Here is a 17,613-nt window from a genome sequence, read left to right as displayed (position 1 = left end):
AACTTGAGACCGGCCCGGCCATTCGCTGGCTTGTAGTTCTGGGCTGATCCCTCATCTTCCTCGTGATCATTGATGCCCCAGGAGGTGAGATCTTGCATGGAGCCCCAGACCGAGGGAGCCTGATAGTCATCATGAACTCTTTCCATTTTCTAATAATTGCACCAAAACTTGTTGCCTTCTCATCAAGCTGGTTGCCTATTTCTATTAAGTCTGCTTGATTGAGTGTGTGGACAGGTCTTTCATACAGGTAACAAGTTCAAACAGTAGCAGTTAATACAAGGTATTGAGTGGAGAACAGGAGGGCGTCTTAAAGAAAAACTAACAAGTCTGTGAGAGCCAGGATTTTTACTGCTTGGTAGGTGATCAAATACTTATGTCATGCAATAAAATGCAATACCTATGATAAAAATTACAGACCTCTACATGCTTCGAAAGTAGGAAAACCAGCAAAATTGCCAGTGTATCAAATACTTATTTTGTACTTGTATGTAATAAATAGCTGAAATAATTAAAAAAAATATGTAAGAAGTCTCCTTTATCTCCTTTAACCCAACAAATACATCTACCACCACCACAGCAAAATAAACAGAAACATGGGACAAATAATCAAAATACATTTTGTCACTAAGAAAACTTTATTTTAATTAACTGTTTCCAAAAGCAGCTTTTGTAATTACAGTTTTTCAGTGTTGAAAATAAATATTACTCAAGTTATAATCTTGTCTTATTTTACTCAACATTAGCACAGGACAAAAATAATTATACAATAACGTATTAAGACTTTGTCAAGGGTAACAATTTCAGTAACTACAGTAAGTTCTGACCATTTATTTTCAATGATTATTACATTCTACAGTGGCTCTACAGTAACCAGTATCACTTTTATGTGTTTTCCATTATTATCTGATGTGTTGTTATAGATTGTGTATGAATCCATTTGTATGTTAAGTAAATCGATTTACTCTGTCAATGGGTTTCTGAATTTTCTTCCAGCAAAACGAGCCTTGTCACCCAGCTCCTCTTCGATTCTGCAGTAAAGTGAAAAAAAGATATAAAAAATGTAATGTAGATTTATTTTTACAACAAGCAGATCCTTTCCCCTGTATTTTAATAACATTTCCGGTTAAGTTTAAACAGTTAATCAAAGATATGAGCCAAGTACATACACAATGTTTAAAGGATCCAAAATTATACAGACCGAGATTAATGCACAAACCAAAGCAATTAAAACAATATAAATGTATGCCGTTTAAATCAATATAGCACAAGTAAGTCGTTGTAGTTGTTGTTTAGCAGAAAGGCATTGGCGGTATTTAATTTCACAAAATAAGAACACCACATGCACGGTTGCATTTTATACTTTTAAAAAACTGGAATAAACTTCCTATTATTGGTAGAAGACTCACTTACCTTAGAATCTGGTTGTATTTGGCTAAACGCTCAGAGCGACAGGGTGCCCCAGTCTTAATCTGAAAGTGCATGACAAAAGTGTACAATGATTTCAATCAAAGGGATTCAATGTCTATTAATCTTTGTCCAAGTCATACCATTGCGATTCCTGTCTCACAGCATTTGATATTGCATTTTGACTAATGGGGTGTTTTTCTAGAAATGTATTAAAGTTAAAAAATAAAAAATAATAAATAATTCCCCAATGTGAAAATGGACAGAGGAGTTAAATCCATATCGTTTGTCACACATGTCCAATTTACTGTTCCCAAAAAACTCAATAAACATTTTTATCATCTGAATTTACCTGTCCAGTGCACAAGCCCACCACCAGATCTGCTATGAAGGTGTCCTCGGTTTCACCGGAGCGATGGCTGACCATCACACCCCAGCCACTCTCCTGAGCCATCTTACACCTGACAGGAGGACGAATGGGAGACCATTAACTTCTAGACGTAACAGGACATTGTAAGGTATATAGTCTAATATTCAATTGATCTATAGCCACATCCCAGACTTATTTTAAATTTAAACTGTAGACTCACGCTTGCATGGACTCAGTAACCGTGCCAATCTGGTTGACTTTAAGCAGCAGGCAGTTGCAGGCTTTCTCCTCCACAGCCTTGCTGATGCGATTAGGGTTTGTCACCGTCAGATCATCTCCAACAACCTGAAGGTCTGTGCTTCCAGTGAAGCTGGTCCAGGCCGCCCAGTCGTCCTGGTCAAAGGGATCTTCAATGGAAACCACTGTGAGAGAAAAAATGCAGACATTCCTCATTGGATATTGACACAGATGATCAGTATGGCTCAAACTAAAATATTTGTGATCACGTTTAGCTGTTGTTCCATCAAAAAAGCCTTCATGGACCAAACATACTTTTGGTCCAACAGGGCAATAAACACGAATGATGAGACAATCCAACAATTTGACAGAATATATACAGTAACCAATGTTATTTTAAGGTAAAACGTAAGGTCCCTTATTGCACAGGAAAACTGGGCATTTACAATAATACCAAGCACTATATGTCAATGTTGAACCAAGAATCGATCTATGAACTGTGATGGACATTTACAACGGACAGATTGGGTAATAGTTGTAGCTTTCCAAATAAGTTTGCCAAACCTCTGGCTGTAAGATCACCATGCTCATGTTCCTTCCCCATCAGACTCTCGGCAGTTAACCTGGTTAGCAAAATGTAATTATCACTAATAAGAATAATAGCCAAACATGAAAAAAGACCTATAAGTTACAGCAAAACCAAAATACAGTTCCATTCTAAAAGGATCATGGAGACATTTGAACATCACATTGTAGGTGTACTTATATTTGCAATATCTTTTCAAAGCACATCCATGCTATAAAAAGGGAACTTTGTAAAAATATCAATATTCACCAGTATATAAATACCTGTGTGACTATGCCAAAACGTTCCAATAATAATCAGGACAATAGTGCACAATAGTATGTGAAAAATAATTATAAATGCAACACATGACATTGTTGACATGACACTTAGGTCTTTTTACAGTTTTTTTCTATTAGTACAAACAAAGATGTTTGTTTTAACAAAGTCATTTGAATTTAAGATCCTTTTGGAATTCACAATTGTTTTTGCGAGGGCTGTCACTGTGAGTTGAAAGCACAAATCTATCTAAATTACATTTTTGCAAGTGCCTTTGATTTGGTTTTACTCTCTTAAAAATGAGATGACTTCCGACCTTTTATTTTTTCCTTTTAGGTTTCATATCTGTTTAAAACTTGACAGCAGATCAAAATGCCAAGTGCTTTCGGTTATCTATTTGAAGATCCAAAAAATGAATTTGAAAAAGATGAACTAGGAATACTGCTGTTCTTGAAGGCTTTGCAATGATGAAACAGGTGTTTGATGTTGTAAACCAGTGCTGACAATTATAGCACACAATCAATTTGTGTGGCTCTTTTAGATGATGAACAGATTAAAGCTAAGGAAGTTAATCTATATTCCAGATCACTTTCATCAGCACTTTCCATTATAATTACGATTTACTACTTTTTCATTTCCTCATTGGTCTGAACGAGTGATGAATACAATTGCTGATCGTCTACGTACTTTCCAGGAAATACAGCAGCAGTTTAAAATACCGGCCACTTCATTTTCCTTTTGCTTGCAGATGCGATCTAACTTTTATGTGCTTATGGAATCCCCTGCGGGAAAGAACAGCCGTTGGATAGCTTATATTGTATATATTCAAGTGTGGGTACCAGAGGTCTGGTCTCCCAAATATAGTCCATGGCGGCAACTCTTAAACCGATGCCAACCAAAAGTATATCGAAAAAAAGATTTATCATCAAAATACACAGGTATTAATTAGTTCAGAGTCTGATCCAATATTTTAATTTCTTCAAGAAACCAAAATCATCAGATGATACATTATAAATGTGTTTTGAGAACATACTGCACACCTCGCAAATTATTTGTGATGAAAGCCGGACAATCCCCAAACATGTTGGTCTGTTCTGTATGCATGTTTTTTTATTTTTTTTATAAAGTCAATTAAAAAAACGTATCATACGTATAAAAAAAAGCAGCCTGAACTCTCCCCTTCAGGAGATTACATTAGTGCTGACATTACTACTACGTATGTTGTGTGACCTATTCTAACGGTTGCTAAATAATGGGTAAAAAGATAAAAAATGTCTGGAAGTTACCTGGATAATCCTTCACAAAGCTCTTGTAGAGATCAGCCAGCTCGTCTGGAGTGATGTAACGGCTCGGGTCGTCAGGAGACTTGAAGTCCAGATCGTATTTTCCCTCCCTGTAGAATTCAGATGCTGCCACATCCATGCCAATCACAACATGATCTGTGTATCCTGCTTTAGCGATGGCCTCCTTTACCAGCTCCAGAGCTGCAGAGGTAAACAATCAATATGAAAAAATAAATTGATGAGCATTATTTATCATGATTTATGCTAATAAACTTGCATGGAGCACCATAGAAAACAATAAATGAGCATGATGCTTTCAACACTAAGTGACCACAAAAACAGAAACCCCCAAAAACATTGTAATGCAACACAACAGTCGTGGAACAAATACTACTTACAAAACATACAGTACATTTTTAACTGTTGACACTGTGTCACATAGATGTTGTTTTAATGGTATTTATTTTGAAGTATGTATAGCATGATTGTGTAAGGTCTAATATGTTTTGTTTCACCATATCTTTCAAGAGGACACACTCCAAATCTACACTACCAACTGCAGTCTCAAAATGTACCATAGAAACAAGTCAACAAACAAAAAACTAAAGTCCCAATCAAACATGATTGTATTTGTTACTTGGCCTATGTTCTGCATTACATTGTGTACTTTATATATATTATATACCACATCGTACCTCGACCCAACCTTCCCAAAAGTCTTCCTTTCAGAATGAGAGGTTTCTTTAAAAGCAGAACATTGTGCAGATTTTTTTGTCTTTTGGAAACGGTTTACAGGCTGCACATTTGGTTTACAACAGTCATTTTCTTTAGAGGGATAATAGCAGTTTAACTTCACACTGGGAGAGTTTTCTCACAGGAACCTGTAATCTGTGCTAATCTTGCAGTTGTAAGAGAATTTTAAATGAAATCATTCGTCCTCCATACCTTCCTGGTTCTCCAGGATGTTTGGAGCAAAGCCACCTTCATCACCCACATTGGTGGCATCCTGACCATATTTCTTCTTGATAACGTTTTTCAGATTGTGATAGACCTCAGCTCCAATGCGCATGGCTTCTTTGAAGTTGCTTGCGCCAATGGGCAGGATCATGAACTCCTGCATGGCCAGCTTGTTGCCTGCATGAGAGCCACCATTGATCACATTAAAGGCCTGGTGGAGGCAGAAGGGAGAGAAACAAGATCTGTGACGTCACAGTGAACTGGAAGGTAAACTGAAGAATGGGGAAAAAAATAATAATTTGGCACACAGATCCTCACCGGCACAGGCAAGATGACCTCGGGGTTTCCTGCAAGATCAGCAATATGACGATATAGAGGGACACCTTTCTCTGCTGCACCAGCTTTGCAAACCGCTAAAGAAACACCCAGGATGGCGTTTGCGCCAAATTTGGCTGTTTGGAAGAAAAGCAAAATATAAATATTTACCATCATTTCACAGAACTTTCTGTCCTACTACTGCCACTACAGCAGTGGCATTATTTATGAACATCTCAGATCTAAACATATGCATCAGATTACACTGGAAAGAAGGTTCATATTGCAACAGGACAATGATCCAAAGCACAGAGCCAAACAGTAAAAAGAACTTTACTGGTCATCTGACCTCAATTCAACTGACCAGAGGCCTATACTACAAAGCAAGATTTGGGGTTACCAAGGTAAATTCAGGTTCAACACAGGGTTTTGTGTATCACAATGGTGGGTCACTTGTTACCGGGTTACATCTCCATGGTAACTTATGTTGAACATCTAACCTGCAAGGAAGCAGGTTATGTTCTAAATTATAGATCAACCGGTGTAAATGCACCACTGACCAATTATTGACTGATAGCGTCACCGTTCTTAGAAGTGGAACTCGGTGTGCAGCTAGTGAGACGTGCGCTCAGAAAAACTAGAACCTTTAGAGGCCGAAAAACCCGTCGACCTTCCCTGATGGGTATTTTTATGAAAGATATTGATTTTCAGCAAAGGGGATTTACCTATCTAAGTCAGCTTCTCGAGCCGTATATTGCGTTTGCGAAACATTGGTTTGAATTATGTTTTAATATTTTTTTCATCTGCTCCCATGGCCGCTTACCACTATCAGAGTTAGAACTGAAAGAATGGGCTGCAGCAATTAACGTTTATGGAATGCACAAATGTAATCACGGTCAGATCTTGTTGTGCCTGAAAGCTGGGGCAATGACACTGATAGGCCTTAACTTACGCATCTACAGCGTCGGCAATGTTTTCCTTCCTGGGTTTAGCAGCAGCGACTGTATTGCTTTTTGCCTGTATTACGTGACTGTGTTCTTCATATTTCTGTAGGATTATCTACATTATATGGTGCAAGCATGGCCCCTTTTGTGTGAACGCGCTCGTCGCTAGATTGGGAACAAGTTGATAACCACCGTCGTGTCACACCTTTTGCGGGACCGAGGTTAAGTTAGGTGAAGCTGAGTAACGGAAATAAATCCAGGGCATGTTGATCTTGCTTCGTAGTACAGGCCTCAGGTGTTCTGCTTGTTAAACGAAAGACTGGGAGGTATAAACAAGCAAGAAGTGAAAATGGCTGCTTCAGCAGAAATTTGCTGTAGTCCGGATAGTTATGAAGACTGTACTGCAATGTTCATAGTTGTTTCAGATGTCACAACAGTACAGTTATTGTCACTTACATTTGTTCTCTGTGCCATCCAAGTCAATCATCATCTGGTCAATTCTCTCTTGCTCAACCACCGATACATCCTGACAATATGGATAGAGCAAGTTGGGAATTATTCACATCAGCACAACAACAATAACAGTCCATATCTTACTCTGTACAAAATTTGGGAAAATGAAAAAACACACTATGAGAATTATCTTCTTACCTGGCCAACAAGTGCAGGTGCAATAGTTGAATTAATGTGTCCTACAGCCTGGGACACTCCTGCGACAGAGAGATTAGTGTGATTATTCTTTACAATGTCATGGGCAAATCTTGTAAAGCCATTAAAACATAGATATTGAACACATGCAATTTTTATTTCTTAAAAACACATACAGAAATGCATGCAATTTTATGTTACAGTCCATCAGTCCACAGGCTAAACATCAATGCGGAAGTGTGAGCATGCTTTACTGACAATTCACCATGCACATCACATCTGGTTGATTGTCAAAAGCATTCAATGATTTGTTGTGTTGTCATGTAATTAAATGACCGTGTAATTAATTGTTCTACTGTCAAAGGGACAAATCTTAGTTTTAATCAAGAGGGACAGACAATGGAAACTCACTAATCCTTTCACATCTGGAAAAGAGGAAAAGAGAGAATAGAGAGTAAAGATGACACCCAGAAAGATAGAGAAAATGAAAAGTATAAAATATAGTACCTTTTCTTTGAAATTGTATTGTGCTTTAAACTGGCCATAAAGGTAGTTCGTAAATGATAGTGAATAGAAAACCCACACCTGACATTTAACTTAATATATATCACATTAAATAGAAAACACTAAAATGCTGTACAGACCTTTTCCAAGGTAACGTGACTTGTCATTGTCCCTAAGCTCCAAGGCTTCGTAGATTCCAGTAGATGCACCGCTTGGAACAGCTGCCCTAAACAAGCCTGTGAAACGTATATGGGAGCAGAGAGAGAGGACATTATATGGGTGACATGACAATCACTAAAGATGATTATATGTATTTTGGTAGTGAAGCACATGGGCAATGGGTTTATAGATTATTTTAGTCATATTTTTGCCTACCTTTGTCAGTGTATAGGTCAACCTCCACGGTGGGGTTTCCACGAGAATCAAAGATCTCTCTGGCGTGGATCTTGAGTATAGACATGGTGTAGGACCTTGAGATGAGACAGAGAATTTGAATTTGTTACTATCTAACAATCATCTGAACAATCTGAGTGAACCCTGCAACAACTCTGGTTTGAGACAGAAGAATACATGAAAATAAAAACGCAATGCTATCTAAAAATCTAGTTTACTGATACTACTGGCGCACCTCTTTTACTCTCTTTAGTCCTTAGGGCTCAATCACAAAAATATCCTGACCTAGCTGCGAGCTTAGGAGTGCACACAGGCATGCTACCATCCTAATTGGATTGGACCTTCTCATCTGATTAATCACATGGCAGTAGGGAAGTAGAAATTGCCTGCCAACGCTAGGTTAAGCCTGCTATCCTGTGTTGCTGGCTGCTAAAGTGTATATGAATTTAAGTTCTAGCATGGATTCATTATGCTAATTTGATTAAAAAATAATGTATGCCATAGCAAAGCACCTCTGCCACTCACCACAGGACATGCTATCCATAATAATTCCTCCCCTTTGCTTGCCAGATACACAACCAGGCTAACAGCTTACACTGTTATATATATATATATATATATATATATATATATATATAATACCTCAAAGGTCACTGGAATCTGTGCAATTTCATACAGGGCAATATTTAATATTTAACTATTCCATTTCATTACTGTGCAACATTTATTTATTTATTATTTAGTACTTACCCATTTCATTACAGTGCAATATTTATCTATTTGTTTTATACTTATCTCCTTTCCCACAATGTGTATTCAAGTCATTTTTATATATGCATACAGTTGCTCTACGGACTGCACCTGCCCCCCCTCTCTTTTTTCTCTGCACTACCTGCATTGTACTTTTTTTTTTTAATTTTTTACTTTTTATATTTTGTGTTCTTGTCTTATGTTTTTGTGTCAACACTGTAAAGGGATTGCTTCAATCTCTTGCACAGGTACTGTGTACTTGTGTATAATGACAATAAAGGCATTCTATCTATTCTTCTTTCTAACTACACAATTCCTCTTCCTAGACTGGGTTGCACATTAAGGAAACTGCAATTTCTGTTTTAACATATGACTAAATGATTAAACACTGGATTAAAAGGTGAGGCTGATGCAGACACACCTAGGGCCCTATTTTAACGATCTAAGCGCACAGCGTGAAGCGCATGGCGCAGGTGTATTATATGCACATAAATATTGTAGGCTCAACGTGTCACACTCTAATCAGGTAATTAATCCAAAACACCAGCAAAGGGTTCCTGACACTTTAAATGGTCTCAGTCTGGGTCAGTAGAATTCACAATCATGGGAAAAACTGCTGACCTGACAGTTGTTCAGAAAACCACCATTGACATCCTCCACAAGGAGGGAAAGCCTCAAAAGATCATTTCAAAAGACGCTGGATGTTCTCAAAGTGCTGTATGAAAGCACATGAATAGAAAGTTAAGTGGAAGGGAAAAATGTGGAAGAAAAAGGGGCACAAGCAACAGTGATGACTGCGGCCTGGAGAGGATTGTCAGGAAAAGGCCATTCAAAAGTGTGGGGGAGCTTCACAAGGAGTGGACTGAGGCCTGGAAATGGGCTTTAAATGTTGTATTCCTCTTGTTAAACCGCTGCTGAACAACACACAACGTCAGAAGCATATACCTGGGCTAAAGAAAAAATGAATTGGGCTGTTGCTCAGTGGTCCAAATTCCCAGAGTCTGGAGGAAGAATGGAGAGGCACACAAGCCAAGATGCTTGAAGTCTAGTGTGAAGTTTTCCCAGTCTGTTGATTTGGGGAGCCATGCCATCTGCTGGTGTTGGTCCACTGTGCTTTATTAAGTCCAGAGTCAACGCAGCCGTCTACCAGGACATTTTAGAGCTCTTCATGCTTCCTTCCGCAGACAAGCTTTACGGAGATGCTGACTTCATTTTCCAGCAGGACTCGGCACCTGCCCACACTGCCAAAAGTACCAAAACCCGGTTCAATAACCATGAGATTACTGTGCTTGATTGGCCAGCAAACTCGCCTGACCTGAACCCCATAGAGAATCTATGGAGCATTGCCAAGAGAAAGATGAGAGACATGAGACCAAACAATGCATTAGAGCTGAAGGCCGCTACTGAAGCATCCTGGTCTTCCATAACACCTCAGCAGTGCCACAGGCTGATAGCAACCATGCCACACACCACATTAAGGCAGTAATTTATACAAAAGGGCCCCAAACCAAGTACCGAGTACATATGCATGATTATACTTTTCAGAGGGGCCAACATTTCTGTATTTAAAATTGATTTCATTCTAATTTTCTGAGATTTTGCATTTAGGGTTTTCATAAGCTGTAAGACATAATCATCAAAATTATAACAAATAACTGCTTGAATTATCTTGCTTTGCATGTAATGAGTCTATATAATATTAGTTTCACCTCTCAAGTAGAAATACCGAAATAAATTTACTTTTGCAGAATAGTCCAATCTTCCGAGTATCACCTGTATTAAGATGTGATGCTTTTCTTACTCTTAAATTATATTAAATTAAATATCTATGTGGGTTTTTGACTGTTGGTCAGAAAAAACAGGACATGTGATGATGTTGACTTTGGCTCTCTGATGGACAATTTTAATTGATAATCAATGATGAGCCCTGCCATAGTAGGCCTATCAAGAGTTTCACATTTAGTCTCGACTTCAGCAGAAGAATCTACAGCACCACACAGTCATTGTTTTGCATGTTACTAGAAAGTCTGAAATCTTGGCTATGAAGTCCCAAGTCAACACTTACAAGTCATATTTGGACAGTAGTGTCATGGGACTCAAGACAGGAATTAAGTGAGGACCATCTTAATTTTGATAACAAAAAGAGACTAGGGGGAAAAGATGTAGATGAAGATGTTTAAAGACAAAGTTAAAACATGAGATAACTTATGATTCATTCACTCGAACTGTCACTGCTAGCTATTCCTGATACAAAATTACTAAGCCATGTGAAACAAGCAAGACTTGGATAAAATATGGAATGTCTGTTGTAAGAATTATTGTGGTAAGTTATTTTTAGCAACAGCTCATCCAGTCTCAAGCAAGCAAAATAACTGAACATTTTATAAAAACCAAATGCATTATTAAAGAAGCTATAGGTTGTTGCAATTGTTGTCATTGTATGAAAACATGGATGTGTGTGGCTAAACTTGAGCCTTTTTATATATATTTTATTGTAAAGTGAAAAAAGTAGAATAAATGATTTTATTTAAGTCTCAGTATTGCATTATTAATTCCCTTTACATAGCGTCTAGCAGTCAATATGGATCACTGACATTATGGAAAATATCCCTTCATCCTAAGTAATTCTTGACCTTGGAAATAGCACAACAATTAACTCAAGGTCAATTTACTAGTGAAGAAAAAGTGGACAAAACACTGAACAAAATACTGTTGATTTGGCTAAAATTAACCCTAGGCAGTAGGCACACTGCCTAACAAAAAATATGACGTCATTAAAACTTTAAGCAAGGTATGAACTTGCCCTATTTTTATCCAAACCCCAAACGCATCGGCTCCCATTACTGATTCCAGGGCTGCCAACTCTCACGCATTGGCCGTGAGACACACGCATTTGACTGGTTTCACACGCTCACACGCCACACCCTCGATTTCTCACGCTGAAGTGTCAACCCGGTCGGTCAAAATTCTGAAAGATGAGTTTATCTATAAATTTAGCTGTTGAACCACTTATGATCGACTAGTTGTGCTTTCAGAGACTGTGAGGGGGTTCAAGAGCGCTTCCCGGCTTCAGGTATGTGCTTTGAGTATTACAGACCCGTCCGTCGCTTCGTGTCCACTCTCTGTAAAATAGAGGTGAGCAGCGCGGCTGGTAGCGTAGCAACTTCAGTCCATTTTAGTGTACTCGCTCGGGGGGGGGGGGGGCAGTGACGCGTTGCATCTGTGTGTAGTCCTCCAATGAAGAGCAGCGTACAGCCTCCTCTAAACTTTGTCAGAGACCCAAATGGTCCTCTGTGTCTGTCAGACGGTCTGAGTGAGATCTACCATATCAGCGGAGCAATAACATGCACAGCAGACTATATTACAACTCTCCAAATCTCGGACAACAGAGATGGGAGGAGTTATATTTTGAATGTGCACAAAGTTGTAAACAAGAGCAGAAATCTGATGAAACACATCTGAGCTATACTATACTATATATACAATACTATATATACTATACTATTTATACTATACTATATATACTGTACTATATATACTATACTATATATACTATACTATATATACTATACTGCAACGTTGGGCCACTATAGTGCTTCTCTAACCTCAGTGCATCTCTAAATGTAACTGTAAATAATTAATTTGATGTTTTATAAAATGAACAAATAGTCTTTATTTTCACAAAAAAGTAAATACAGTAAGTGGGGCACAGAGGATGAGGGCCAAACATTACTGAGCCTTGGCACAAAGGTTAAAGGAATAGAATTTATGTAAAACAGTGGTTCTCAATCTTTAGAATTTCAGTGGTCTTAGTTGATCCCTCAACATTAATTTGACTTTGGGTCCCTGGTCCCTACACCAGGGACCCCTGGACCTGTTCACCACAGACCCAGATCTTCTCAGCTGTTGCTGACATATGCTACTGTCTCTTCATGTGGTTCATCATGTTTGGCACATTGTGTGGGTCAGTTCTTATATCATAAGAAGTTAATAATGTAAATAATGTAAATGCTAAATGCCCTAATACCTGTTGATACTACAACAATGCAAAGGCTCTTAACCCTACAGTTTTGCACATATAATGTAGCTAACACTTGATTTCTACATTTTTTTTGCAAAAAAACTCTCCAGAAACTGCCAATTAATGGTTTATTTTTCCAAATTTTTTCCTGGGGGGGCATACCCCCAGACCCCCCTAGGGAGAGCCCCATCCCCCCCACATATAACAAATCCCAATTTAAACCCTGAAGGAAAAAGACCCAAAGAAATTGCTTTGTACGCGGCAAAATATGGGTTGGCCCCCCAAATCTCACTCCAAGGTTTTTGGAAAAGTTGGCAGCTCTGGATTCGGTTGCTGTCGGACATTAGCTAACGTTAGCTAACTGAACTAACTGACTTAAAAGCTACACGTAAACAAGAACAAGAGCGTGTTGACAGATTACGACCAAAACGCACAAATGAAATAACCCTACCTTGCTGTCAACTGCAGACAAGTTGAGACAACTCGGTTAAGAAATGTGCACAAGCCCAAGTGAGGATGAGTAAGGGAAGCGTTTCTTCTTCTCCGTACACATTTCCGACAGGCTTGCGCGCCTTGTATGCGTTGTGTTGCTGCTGCCCCGTAGTTTACAATGTGAACTACAACACGGTGAAATCACAGACTGTATATTATTAATATTAACAGTCTATGGTTGAAACGTAGACTGAAAGATGGGTGTACTTTAGGTTAGATTGCTGAGATCATCATGTTTTTACTAATTTACGTACTTACTTACTTAGCTACTTACTTACTTAGGTACGTACTTATACGTACTACTTTTATTACTTAGAAAACAGAAAAAGATGAAAAAGTTCAAATATAACACCGAGACTGTAGATGGCAGGAAATTGCTACTTTATTTTATGAGAGCTACTTGGCTACTTACACGCCTTACAAAAAAACTTTGATGAATATACATTAATATTATTATAATTATAATATCCAGAAGGGACGCTAACTACCGTATTTTGTTCAGTAGAGGGCAGTAACCTGCTGCCGGCTTCCTCCCACATGCAGAGGAAACGAGCGGCAACCACAGAAGAAAAACTCCCCCTGAAATGAATTGAACAAATGTGCTAGGCTGAAGGGAATAAAACACTTACTTTTATTTAAACTGGTTTGTTTGAAGCCTACCGAAAAGTATATTTTGGAGTGATAATGTCAGGGATACCTCCAGATACATGGCAGCCGCCAACAGTGGCTCTGGACACGACGTAAGTTTTAGTTAAACCGATGATGCTAACTCGGTTAAAATAGCTCTCAGTAACGTGATGTTAGCTAGCTGTTTGGTGACGTGAACTACGCGTTGCGCCTGCTAAATTAACTTCGGCGATACTAAAATATATCCTAAGACTTTGGATAATGTGTTACACACCGTCAGAGTGCTGTCTGGGCTATCCAAGGACGCTACACACATTAATACTGAACATGCATTGCAGGATGGGGACGGTTGTGGTGGAGCTGTACTGGAAACATGCACCAAAGACCTGCAAGAACTTTGCAGAGCTGGCCAGAAGAGGCTACTACACCAACACAAAGTTTCACCGAATAATCAAAGACTTCATGGTGCAGGGAGGAGACCCTACAGGAACAGGTGGGTTCGTCACATACATACACTACACATCGAGACGTGTTCGATTGGTATTGTAGAATTTGTCTACAGGCTAACATAAAATGCATCATTTATGGGGAATTCTACTTTTAGAAAAATATTTCTTTGGTATAAATGGAGCAATTCTCAAAAGTTTCTTCGGAAAGCAACAACTGCTTTTAAACTAAACCCAAACTGTCTCAGAACTTTGACTCTATTTCATATAATTTGTACCAAATTACATAGTTCTTACAAGGAAGCTTACAAGACCTTTCTTAGGAAATAATGGGCCCTATGAAATAAAGCACTCATTGATATTTTAGAACATTTTGTGGTTCCAACTTTTTTAGCAATGGTTTGGAAAAGGGTTCATGTTTGGAAGTGAAACATATGTTACAAGTGTGTAAGAACTAGACTGGCCTGCACAGAGCCCAAACCTTTACCCTATCCAACACATTTAAGCTGAAAACTATAAGCCAGGACTTATTGCCCAACATCATTGTCTCACCTCACTGATACTCTTGTGGCTGAATGGGAGCAACAACTACAGCCAGGCTCTATGTGTTTAATGGTATTAGTCAAACTTCTGCATATTTTAGTGGGCCTTGGGTTTTAATTTATGCTTCAAATTAGTAGTGTAGCGGGATTTACTTTCTGCATTCTTGAATTATTCAATACATTTCACCCAACCAAAACACTTAGCAGTGCAGCCTGTGTAGTGAGGATCACGCCACCACACTTCTTATTTTACGAGCATTTAAAAAAAAAAAAAAAGGTATTTTATTTTGTGACCTTTTCAAACATTTTGTTTTTCTAATTGACATACATTTCATACAATGTCTTACACCACATGTTGTAACTCATGCTCATACATTTGTTTGTCATCCTATCCATTACATTCACTTTCCTTTCCTTTAGTTACCTCACTTGAGGATGGTACATCTGTAGTTTACTGGTCTTTGGTCTTCTTACAGGTCGCGGTGGTGCCTCCATATTTGGTAAACAGTTTGAAGATGAGCTGAACCCAGAACTGAAATTCACAGGTAATCACAATCCCTATTGAATACAAGTTGGTAGCTGTGGTGGAGACAAATACAGGTTGGTAAATAAAGAAGAAGCTCTTGCACACTTTACAAATAATTTACCTGTCAGTACTGAGTCCTTAATGTTTTTTTTTTTTTTTTTAATTTAATTTTTTGTTTTTTACAAAAGTTAAGTTAGGATTTGTTCCAGTGCTGTTGTATTTAAGTACATTAGTTTTTAGCGTGGTATACCTATATACTGGCAACTCTGTGGATTTTCATTATAATAAAGTCGATGTATACTAAATGTTAAAAGTTGCGGTTTTGCCTCAAGAATTTCTTGATTTGAAATCTGATTAAACTGGACCAATTAAGTGTTACAGATTTCTAATATTTATGTGACATTCAAGGGACCTTTAACAGCAAAAAGTCATAAAATTGTAATTCTCTATTTACATTTGTGTATCTGTTAGGTGCTGGTATTCTGGCGATGGCCAACGCAGGACCTGACACAAACGGAAGCCAGTTCTTCTTCACTCTCGGACCCACTCAGTGGTTAGATGGAAAGCACAGTATTTTTGGAAGAGTATGCCAGGGGATGGGAGTGCTGAACCGGATTGGGATGGTGGAGACAAACGGTCAAGATCGTCCAGTTGATGATATCAAAATCATCAGAACTAATGTTGCCAATTAAACAAATAGTGATTATTTTTTACACACGTTTTTTTTTTTTTAAATAAATGTTTAAATGTTCCAATGTCATGTTTTTGTTAATTTTATAATGCTATGGAAGTTCACAAAAACAAAAAACTAAATTACCAGTAGCACTAGTACCAACTAAAAGGTTAAGGAACAGACAGAATTCAAACCCTTCTACATATCACTGTTAAGTAGAGCTGCAATGGTTAGCCGATTCATTGACAGAAAAGAAATCGGCATCTTTTTTAATTAATCAATTATTTACCGCTTTTTAAAGCAAAAATGTGATTCAGGTTAATACATTTGAGATTTGGTGATGTATCCTGGACGTTTGGTACTGGTAAAGGTACTTTATTGTCACATACACATATCGAAATTCATTCTCTGTATTTACTCCATCCCTCAAGGTAGCAGTGGACAGCCATTTACAGCGACCGGGGTCCAACTCCAGATCTGAGCCAGTGCCTTGATCAAGTGCACTGACTGGAGAACCTACTACATGTTTTAATAGACCAAATGATTAGCAAGGAAAGAAAAGAATCTGCACATTAATCGATAAAGAAAATAAAGCGTAATGAAGAGTCAAATAATTCTTGAGGGCAGCTGTTATAAATGTCAAAACCTTTGATTGTTAAACACTTGGACACAAAAGTGAAACGTAAGAACAATTTTGAAACTTTAGTTCACTCTACTAACATATAATGAAAATTAACAAGTCATATTGCCCCTGAAAGTATTTTATTGTATAAATGTAAAGTTGGGTATAAAGTTTTTTATACAATTAATTATATATACACACACACACACACACACACACAGTGGTTTGAGAAAGTGTACACACCTGTGCTAGAGTTGATTTAAAAAGAGGAGTAAAAAAACATCTTTTGGAAATTGATTAATGCCTTAATTAAAAAAAAAATTGGAAAATCCAACCTTTTAAGGACATCAATTTTCTTTGTGAATGAATAATGTATTGTGAAAAAATAAATGTTCTTCCTTAAAATACAGGGGTCATAAGTATTCACACCCCTATGTTAAATTCCCAAAGAGGCAGGCAGATTTTTATTATTAAAGGCCAGTTATTTCATGGATCCAGGATACTATGCATCCTGATACAGTTCCCTTGGGCTTTGGAATTAAACTAACCTCACATCATTGCATACCGTTCACCATACATACGGATTGGCATGGTTTTATTTCAGTTTGCCTAATAGCTGGTTTGATTTGCATTGAGAGATGATCTAATGAAAAGTTCCCCATGCCAATCTCTAGCAAGCAAATACTTTGGTTCCTTTCTCTTTCTCCCAGTGGATTCTCGTGTTGACGTGGTGCTCTCGTTGACTAAGAAACGTGGTTTGATCTCAACTTCATGCAAATCTATATCATCGAGGAGTCCGGTCTCTCTTATGAAGATCAGGGGCAAGTTGGAAGGGGAACTTAAGTTTAATTTGACGGACAAATGGTGGGAAAGGGCCCTTATTAGAATCAATTACTCATCTTCTTGTGCACGTCTAAGCTTTACTCATTTTAGGTCCTACATAAAATTAATTTTACAAAAGCTAGGCTAAGCTGTTTATTTCCAGGTACTGACAAAAACTGTGGCCAATGCAGCT

The 17,613-nt window shown here is 38.0% G+C and overlaps 2 protein-coding genes across 3 annotated transcripts; one reads left to right on the top strand and one right to left on the bottom strand.

Annotated features, from left to right (window-relative positions):
• Positions 1-644: 644 nt before the first annotated feature.
• Positions 645-13,236, bottom strand: eno1b (enolase 1b, (alpha)). 2 transcript variants are annotated; one of them, XM_032513953.1, is made up of 12 exons: positions 13,122-13,236; positions 7,882-7,976; positions 7,647-7,742; positions 7,006-7,064; positions 6,811-6,880; positions 5,414-5,547; positions 5,084-5,306; positions 4,142-4,339; positions 1,995-2,196; positions 1,757-1,865; positions 1,411-1,469; positions 645-1,028 (listed from the first exon to the last, which is right to left on the bottom strand). In XM_032513953.1, the coding sequence occupies exons 2-12, from the start codon at positions 7,964-7,966 to the stop codon at positions 959-961; spliced, it is 1,305 nt and encodes a 434-aa protein (XP_032369844.1). In that variant the 5' UTR covers positions 7,967-7,976; positions 13,122-13,236; the 3' UTR covers positions 645-958. The 2 variants fall into 2 exon arrangements, with proteins under 2 accessions (XP_032369844.1, XP_032369843.1); XM_032513952.1 differs by lacking the exon at positions 13,122-13,236 and adding an exon at positions 8,135-8,241.
• Positions 13,237-13,668: 432 nt separating this feature from the next.
• On the top strand, positions 13,669-16,016 carry ppil1 (peptidylprolyl isomerase (cyclophilin)-like 1). The gene is made up of 4 exons (XM_032513957.1): positions 13,669-13,902; positions 14,128-14,282; positions 15,254-15,322; positions 15,775-16,016. The coding sequence occupies exons 1-4, from the start codon at positions 13,847-13,849 to the stop codon at positions 15,993-15,995; spliced, it is 501 nt and encodes a 166-aa protein (XP_032369848.1). The 5' UTR covers positions 13,669-13,846; the 3' UTR covers positions 15,996-16,016.
• The last annotated feature ends 1,597 nt before the right edge of the window (positions 16,017-17,613 follow it).

Source organism: Etheostoma spectabile, chromosome 4, assembly GCF_008692095.1.
Source record: "Etheostoma spectabile isolate EspeVRDwgs_2016 chromosome 4, UIUC_Espe_1.0, whole genome shotgun sequence".
NCBI classification, from domain to species: Eukaryota; Metazoa; Chordata; class Actinopteri; order Perciformes; family Percidae; genus Etheostoma; species Etheostoma spectabile.
Note: the sequence above shows the minus strand (reverse complement) of the source record. Positions and strands in the feature narration are given on the sequence as shown.